General features: G+C 39.2%; 1 protein-coding gene and 1 pseudogene across 1 annotated transcript; one reads left to right on the forward strand and one right to left on the reverse strand.

Moving 5' to 3' along the window:
* Positions 1–2,210: 2,210 nt before the first annotated feature.
* LOC102701865 lies at positions 2,211–4,415 on the forward strand (annotated as a pseudogene).
* Positions 4,416–6,090: 1,675 nt separating this feature from the next.
* LOC102719907 (probable glutathione peroxidase 2) lies at positions 6,091–8,504 on the reverse strand. Its single transcript, XM_006663301.3, has 6 exons — positions 8,226–8,504; positions 7,710–7,786; positions 7,536–7,597; positions 7,316–7,434; positions 6,373–6,540; positions 6,091–6,296 (listed from the first exon to the last, which is right to left on the reverse strand). The coding sequence occupies exons 1-6, from the start codon at positions 8,397–8,399 to the stop codon at positions 6,264–6,266; spliced, it is 633 nt and encodes a 210-aa protein (XP_006663364.1). The 5' UTR covers positions 8,400–8,504; the 3' UTR covers positions 6,091–6,263.
* Positions 8,505–8,788: the final 284 nt, after the last annotated feature.

The raw sequence follows: 8,788 nt of genomic DNA on the forward strand, positions 1-8,788 counted from the left end.
GTTCAGACAGAATCTGAAAATGTTAAATTTTAAAAAGGTAATGGTCGGTAAGATATTATTTTTATATTATTATTTTCGAAAACGGTATCAGTTGGTAAATTTCCATACTATTTTCATCCCTAGATGGCAGTGGCTGGTTGGATACAGCTAGTAGGAGTGGAGAAAGGTGTCACATCTGGAAATTCAACACATCTCCCTGGAAATTCAACACATCTCCGGTCCAGAATCAACCCACGTATATACTACAATATTTGAATCCTAGTTGTCACCGTCTTACAAAATAATTAAAATAACATATTCTTAGAAGCAGCCAAATGTAACTAAACTAATATCTCGTGGCACCGACCAACGTGCATCCTTAATCTTCCTAAAAGATGTCCTTTGACTCGTAGCCAACTTGTGAGAAAGAGGAAACAACTCATGTTGAGTACCACCCGCTATACCTAATAAGTCACACCAAATAATATATTCTACGGAGACCAATGACCATTGGGAGTACAATGGAATAGCTCTAGGATATTTTGCATAAAACAACAATTTTCAAAACCTTTTATTTAGCAAAACAAAACCTTAATAATTATTAATCAAGATTGAACCAATCACTGGTTAGCGTTACACCACACTGCATTGGGTCCAAGCATCCACTAATACCGTGCTAAACCACTCAATACTAGTTTCACCCATCTATACTAGCAAATTATTAACCAGATTCATTTATTATAAAAAATGGATGGAACTAATCAAAGTGAAGCTCAGTCGATCGCCCATAAGCATGGATGCAAATGATTAAACAATTTTACTCTAATCATAGGTATACAACTTTACCCACAAGATAGCCCCAATGTACGTACCCGTACGGCAGTATGCCACCACGGCATCCCAATGAGAGGTGTGACAAAACATTCCACATAACCCACTCATAACCATTCACGTCACACTAAAGTTGCACTTCCTACATAGGTAAACTTCCACTAGGCAAGCTACCCCTCTTGCGCCATGGTACATCAAGGAGTCGATCGACCCTTTCCTGGGCTGACCCAACTCCATCCCACTTACCGTCATCTCAGTGCCTAGAAGAAGAAAAGGCTATCTTTAAATTCTATCATTGCCCACGCTTGCTTGCAGTAAATACGATTGCTCTTGTAAACCGGTTCTTAATTACCATGGTTCCACTTGCATCCTACAGGTTTGCACCCATATAAACGCTTGATGACTTCCCAAGTATCATTATACATAATCAAGTCCATCTCACTACGTACTGCTTCCTTCCAATAGCCTGTGTCAGGAGATGAATACGTATCTTCAATGATTCTTAGAGTGTCATCCACAAGGTATACAATATAGTCATCACCAAAAGACTTTGTAGTCATTTGTCTCTTACTTTTTCTAATAGCTACAATATTATCCTCATGATTGTGTTCTATTGGTTCAATATGCTCAGGGAATAAAATATGTTATTGACTAAAAGTGTTAGGTATATTTTTCATGGAAAATTGATTCTTTAAAATGTAGCATCTCTACACTCAATTATTGTCCTAACCTCCAGAGTTTACTATTAAAAATCTACATTCGATGGTGTGTATAGTATAACACAATCTACGTCTTTTGGTCCAAGTTTATGCTTGCCAAGCATCCCCATGTATGCAAGTATTATTAGTATTTACCAGTTAGTATCATTTAGCAGGGCAGAGGCACAAAATTTGCATATTTGTCTTATTAAAATTTTCATTATGTTGCATGAATCAATTAAATTCTATTCAAATATTCGACCTTGCTAGAATATATATGCATACTTTGCAAAATTCCATCCTTGGGTGAGCCTTCAACAGCTAAAAATCGATGCTTGTCAACACAAAGTATATAGGTCCAATCAATTGATTTTTAAGAATACAAAAGGCGTACAGAAAATTAGTTTGTTCAGCACAAGATATTAATGACTGACAACATAAATGCACATCTTCTAAAACTAGTGCATTAATTAATTTATGTTACAAATGAAATAAATCTAAAGAAGGTATAAATGCTAAAGTGAATGGAAAGGATTCATTTGCTATTGTGATGCAAACAATAAATGTGGTAGATTCAGATTTATGTATGCAATAAATACGACGGTTCAGATTTGGATTATTTATGTGCTTATTGATAGTTTGATACAAATACCTTCTTTTGCACAGATTCTACCGTACATGTCTACGGCAAAGTCTCCAGCCATGGGACACAAAGCATGGACAATGAAAACTTTTCTTGTACTTCATTTTCTAATATTCAGCGTAGAGGCAACAACTGAAGAGATTGATAAGAATTCAAACATCAAGACGGTTCAGGTATATTGCATTTTAACAAAACCACCTTTTATGGAATATGTTCTCACCCAAATCTGTTGTGTTCATCGAATTTCAGACTGCAGATGGGCAATCCTTTGCTTTTGTTAATTTCAAATCGCAGCTCTTTGAGGCATCCTTCTCTGAAGAACCATACTGGACAGCCGGTGATTTATTATTTTCTTAGATTTCATATCATTCATGCTTTTGTCCATAAAAACTATTAATAATTTTGAATTTTATTCTCAATGCAGATTCCACCAGCTTCTTCGTTTGACAGTATCTATGGTGATAAAGGATCCAAATCTAATACCTCCGATGTTGAGATGAGCAAAATTGATTGCCCCTCTGGGACAGTACCAATCTTAACAAGCTATAATGGATCAATGGATACCACATCTTTCGATAATATCACAGATTTCAAATACTTCTACAATGAGAATGCAAACGAAAAATTACATGTGAGGATGATAATTCTATAACTTTTATTAGCTCCCATCATATACGTGTTTCATGTTTTCCTTTTTATGCTCAGAAGTATTTGTGTTAATTTTACCTTTAATATTGACTCCCCTTTTTCTTTGTTTTGTTCTAGATGGCTGCAGTTGCAACAGTGCCGTCTACCTTTTATGGTTTCGAGTCACCAATTTCAGTGTGGGAACCAGATCTCGGCACAGGAAGACCACCAAGGTTTAGTGGGGCAATTATTGTAGTACAAAATGAAGGAAGTCGTGTAGCTGCAGGATGGTCTGTAAGTTATTAATAATCTCAAGAATCTCATTTTGACAGCTAAATTTATTTGCATCAGAACAAGCATTTTTCTCATGTGAGAATGACAGGATGTATATTGAAACAATCAAGTTGTACTCTCTCTCAGTAATGTATATGCGGTGTCAAACATTTTGACGTAGGGATGGACGCAGGTTAACCAACGGATAATCTGTGGCTAGATCTAATTTAACCAAATGAATTAGTGTCAGCTATGAATTACCTATGGATCAATCCACGCGCATCTCTATTTCGACATACTTCACAGCCAAGTACTAATGAATAAAATATTATATATATATATGGTGCTTCAATCCTAGATTGATCCACGTTTCTATGGCGACAATCATGTTCACCTGGAGATTGCATGGGTAAGAAGAACCTGTGCCAAAATCACCATCTCAGTTTTACCAATCAAACAAGGACAAACCTGTTCATGAAGAAAACAACAGTCACATACTTTCCCTGCAAACAGGTCGACAACGGCAGGTCATGCGTCAACACTCGTTGCGCCGGCTTTGTCCAGATGAGCAAGACAGCAGCCCCAGGGCTGATACTCAAGCCACCCTCTACCATCGACGGGAAGCAGTACATCGTCAGAGTCAAGATCGTCAAGGTAAACACAGCCCCTGCCTCTGCAAGCAAGATGCGCTAATGACGGATTAATTAGACTTAAAAGATTCGTCCCGTGGTTTTCAGGCGGAATCTAAAATTTATTTTACAATTAGACTATGTTTAATACTTTAAATGTATGTCTAAAAATTCGATGTGATAACTAAAAAGGCCATCATCTGACATCACATTGTTTCGTTGCTCTGAACCTGAAACATCACAAGTTCTTGGGAGACTGGGTGCTGAAGGTTGGAGAGGAGATAGTGGGCTACTGGCCATCGGCGCTCTTCACCACCCGGATGTCTGAATCTGCAGACAGGGTCGTCTGGATGGGCGTGGTGGGCGCTGCTCCGGGGGAGCCGTTCCCTCCCATGGGCAGCGGCCAGCCACCGGATGATGCTGCAGAGACGAACGCTGCGTGCTTCGGTGAGGCCCGGGTGATCGATGCGTCGAGGAGCCCGGTGACCCCCGAGCTGAGCGGCATCTACACGGCCGTGACTGCGCCCAGGTGCTACGAGGTTGGGCGTCCGGTCGCTTCCGACGGCGGCCTGAAATTCTACTACGGTGGCACAGGTTGCTCTCCGGGCCAGAGCGTCGAGTGATTATCTGTATTTGCTTCGGCTGCTGCTCGTGTGTAAACATCGAATAATATGAATAATGAGCCAAGAACTCTGCAACGGATTTGAGTTTGTAATCTGAATACAATGCGGTAATGGTCTTGATTGCATTGTCAACCATCATCGGTAGCCAGCCGCCGCTTGTGGTGAGAGAGACCATTTTAACTCTTGACTAAGCTTCTCTTGGATTGGAAAGTTTTGAATTTTTTTTTTTCGTTCTGCATGCAATTGTCTGCACATGTTGGAGTTCCAAGAGATGCACTTAAGAGAAGTTGAGAGTTATATCAGAATTCAAGCACACCAAGACAAATTATTCAGACTGGCTCAGACCAATAACAGCCTCTGACAAACTGGCTCAGACCAATGACAGCCTCTGACAGCTACAACCACTCAAATAATCAGTGTGCATTACAACTATCTGAATTTTCGGAGGAGAGGTCACACACACATTCAAAGTATTAAATATAGGATAATTATAAAATAAATTTTAGATTTCGCCTGGAAATCGCAAGACAAATCTTTAAGTCTAATTAATTCGTCATTAAGATATGTTAATTATTGTACCACTTATAACTAATCATGTACTAATTAGGTTCAAAAGATTCGTCTTATGATTTCTCCCGTAACTGTGTAATTAGTTTTAATGTTTATGTATATTTAATGCTTCATTTAGGTATCTAAAGATTTCATGTGATGTTTTTAGAAAAGTTTTTAAGAATTAAGCAGGGCCTAAGAGACATAGAACTCCCATTGATTTTATTGCCAGAGACTGAACAGAGAGCTGCTCAAATGTATTAAAAAATAAACAAAATTAAATCTGGATTTGCACAATTTCATACCAATATACAAAATTAAACCTGGAATGGAAGAATGATTTGTCAATGGTTACCAGCAATTCTCTGTTGATTTGCTGTTGTGTTGCCTTGATAGACAAACATCGATCTAATGAGTCCATCAATATTACTATCTCCTCACGAGGCAAGACTTTTGAGCATTAGTTACCGATGAATCTAAACATACATACAAACAAAATACTTTAATCAATAATTGCTTTAGATACTTAATTTGATGGACGGATGGAGTAGTATAGTTGAAAAATGTCTTTGCATCAGTTGGCTGGATTGCACTTCAGTAATACCTATCTTAAACAGGGTTTAAAATCTTGGCAAAATTTGCTACAGGACATCGAAAAAACGTGTAATTAGCTAGTGGACACCGTAATATCACGAATTTACTGCAGGACATCACAAAAATGTGTAATTAGCTGATAGATACTCTGGTCATTATTTTATTAATTTTGAAGTCAAAAATTTTAAAAATGATGAGATTGCTCATGGTGGCTGGGTCGTCGCCGCCGCCGCCCTCGTCGTATCTAGGTTGTCGTCGTCGCCGACTGCTCAGTCACCCTGTAGGCTAGGGTCGAGTGTGGTGCAGCACCGAGACCAACTGGGTCTGGTTCGACCAGACCCAGTCAGCATAACGGGTTAGCCACCGAGGACAATCTCATCATTTTTAAAATTTTTGACTCTGAAATTAATAAAATAATGGTCAGAGTGTTTTGTAGTGCCCTACAGTAAATTCGTGATCTTACGGTATCCACAGGCTAATTACACGTTTTTTCAATGCCTTGTAGCAAATTTTGCGTAAATTCTTATATTTGGCACTCATTGTGTACTCTTAAAACTGGTAAACACAAATATTTAAAATTTAGAAATTGAACCCCAGTGCCCATCGACAACACAGCCAGCTTCCTATCCCACTATAGTTAGGAATGCGCACAGAATGTTTTCTGCATATAAAAGAGGCAAACCACTTGCTTATAAACATAGACAATTAAAACCAATTGCATCTCACGAGTGCTTTACAAAACATCACATGTAGGAACACCTTCTTTTAAGCCAATTATACAACATTTGGCATCCACATACATGTTCTGTGATGCTAGTTATGAGGTCCCAAGTAGCTTCTGGATATCACTCTGCATATGGAACCAAAAGAGTGTCAGCTCACAAAGAACAAAAGCAAATACATAGCTATTGTGTTTGAGAACAAACCTCAATCTTCAATGGAGAAGTTGTTGGGGCATATCGCTCGACAACCTTGCCATCTTTATCGACGAGAAACTTTGTGAAGTTCCATTTGATGCCATCACCAAGGAATCCACCTTTCTGTGATTTTAAGAACTTGTATAGTGGTGCAGCTTCCTTCCCATTAACATCAATCTACACATTCATAATGCCGCAAGAGTATGAATTATTCTATCAGGTTTGTATTTTGAAATATGGAAGTATTTGCTTGCTACAGCAATCAATCAAAATTAACAGATTAATATGCCAGGAAAGGACATAGAGAGCTAAACAAGAATAAGTTTTGAAGTATATTGGTTGTCTTTATCTAATAGCTTGAGTTTTTGAGTGAACTAGTTAGTCCATGCAACTCAATAATTATTGAGTTCATGCACCAACCAGTTGACCCAACAACTTAAGCTAATGGAGCAAGGCAAGCAATTCACTTAACTTCAACAACACCCCTCACAAGAAGCTTCCTCAAGCCTCAAGCATGGAATAGAAGTGGGCAACAATTTTATTTAATTGTGCACCACATTGAGTTGCCTGGCTAACCAGGTCAACCCAAAAACCTAAGCTAATGGAGAGAGGCAATTTGCTTAACTCCAACAATAGTAACTCTAATAAGTTACATCGTTGGCTCGCAGTCTGGGGCAACTCATGAAATCTCTACAGAAAACAGTCCTCGAAATATGAAATTGATGGAACCAAAAATAGTATCTACAAAGATGGTACAGTTGGCCTAGAATTGAATAGATAAGAAACCCACAGTCATATATACAAAGCTATCAACATTAAGTAGATATCTTACTTTCGGACAAACTGAAATAGTAAACATAGAAAGCTCAGAAACGTACGGATATCAGAATAACTAGTGGAAGAAATAGACCATTTCAAGAAAATATTATAGATATAGATGAAATCCAGTAACCTTGTCAAAAATAGGAAACTCTGCTTTGAATCGGGTACAAACTGTCTGTTCGATTTCTTCGTTGCTGCCAGGCTCTTGACCAGCAAATTGGTTGCATGGAAATGCAAGTATCTCAAGACCTGAATCCAATTTTGTATCATAGTGAAACTAAATGTACATAAGCTACTTTTGAGATAAGCTGAATCAGAATTAAATTCAAAATATGGGGCAATGAGTAGACCTTTTTCTTTGTATTTTTCATACAGGACATTCAACTCCTTGTAATTGGAATTTGTTAAGCCACTACAGAGAACAAATTGAGTAACTGAATGAGAATTCAGTACATGGAGAATCTGGGAGCAACATGATATGCCTGCTAAAAAAACTAAATAAAGGAATCGGATCTGATCAGTACCATTTTGAAGCCACGTTAACAACAAGAAGAACCTTCCCGGCGTACTCGCTCAGCTTCACATCATTCCCCTTTATATCCTTCGGAAGAATCAAACATCAGCCCAGAGACCGAATTAATCATATACTTCAACAGGAATTTCGCAGAAAGATAGTAGCTTGGCCGTAGTTGGTTGCAAATTTACAAGTCATGTTCAACCAACCACCACTAATTTTCATATGTAACTCTGGTATTAAAAAAAAGTTCACTTTATGAAACGAGAATATCCAAAAAGTTCATCTTTACATGGACACCAACAGACTCCACCTGAAATCCAACCTCCCATCGTGGTAACACGACCCAATTCCGACAGGAACTTGGAACTGAAAAGTTCAACCTTGGCCACAGATAAACAATTTAGCCTCCCAACAAAAAAAAATCAACATCCCAGAACTACAGCCCCGTCGAGACCGATGCTAGAATAACCCCAAAAAAGAACCGCGACCCTTTCAAGAAACCACGGAGCAGATAGCAAGGTACCTTGACGGAGATGTCGTGGACGGAGGCGGGCAGGTCGTCGGCCTCGGCCATGCCGGGCGAGCGGAGGGAGAGGAAGGAGGCGAGGGCGACGGCGACGGCGAGCGCGAGGACGGCGAGTGAGGTACCCCAGATCCGCCGGCCACCAATGCTGCCGCCGCCGCTAGTTGTAGCCATGAGGGGGGAGGTAGCTGGGACGTCGCATCAACCAACTTGGGAGATGGTTGTATTGGTTTGCAGGTTGCAACGCCGGCCGGTGGCAAGCCCTGCCGCACCGCACAGCATGGACGTGAGGCGTGAGCGTGAACGCTCGGGTGTCTGCTCCTCCCTCCGGCCAAAAAATATCCAAAAAATATAAGGCTTCGTTTAGTTTTTAAAATTTTTTTAAAAAATATCACATTATTTTTTTATATCTAAATAAAGCATTAAACATAGCTGAACCAAAAAAACTAATTGCATAGTTATGAAAGAAATCTTAAGACGAATCTTTTGAGCCTAATTAGCCCATGATTAGCCATAAGTGGTATAGTAACCAACATGTGCTAATGATGGATTGATTAGGCTTA

This window comes from Oryza brachyantha, chromosome 11 (assembly GCF_000231095.2).
Source record: "Oryza brachyantha chromosome 11, ObraRS2, whole genome shotgun sequence".
NCBI lineage: Eukaryota > Viridiplantae > Streptophyta > Magnoliopsida > Poales > Poaceae > Oryza > Oryza brachyantha.

What these genes read in the sequence shown, in the direction of transcription:
- LOC102719907 (XM_006663301.3), bottom strand. Translation starts at nt 8,399, where the DNA reads ATGGCTACAACTAGCGGCGGCGGCAGCATTGGTGGCCGGCGGATCTGG. An exon ending in AGTTTCCTATTTTTGACAAG is followed by an intron (nt 6,541 to 7,315) that starts GTTACTGGATTT and finishes ATGAATGTGTAG; the next exon opens with ATTGATGTTAATGGGAAGGA. An exon ending in CTTCTCCATTGAAGATTGAG is followed by an intron (nt 6,297 to 6,372) that starts GTTTGTTCTCAA and finishes TTCCATATGCAG; the next exon opens with AGTGATATCCAGAAGCTACT.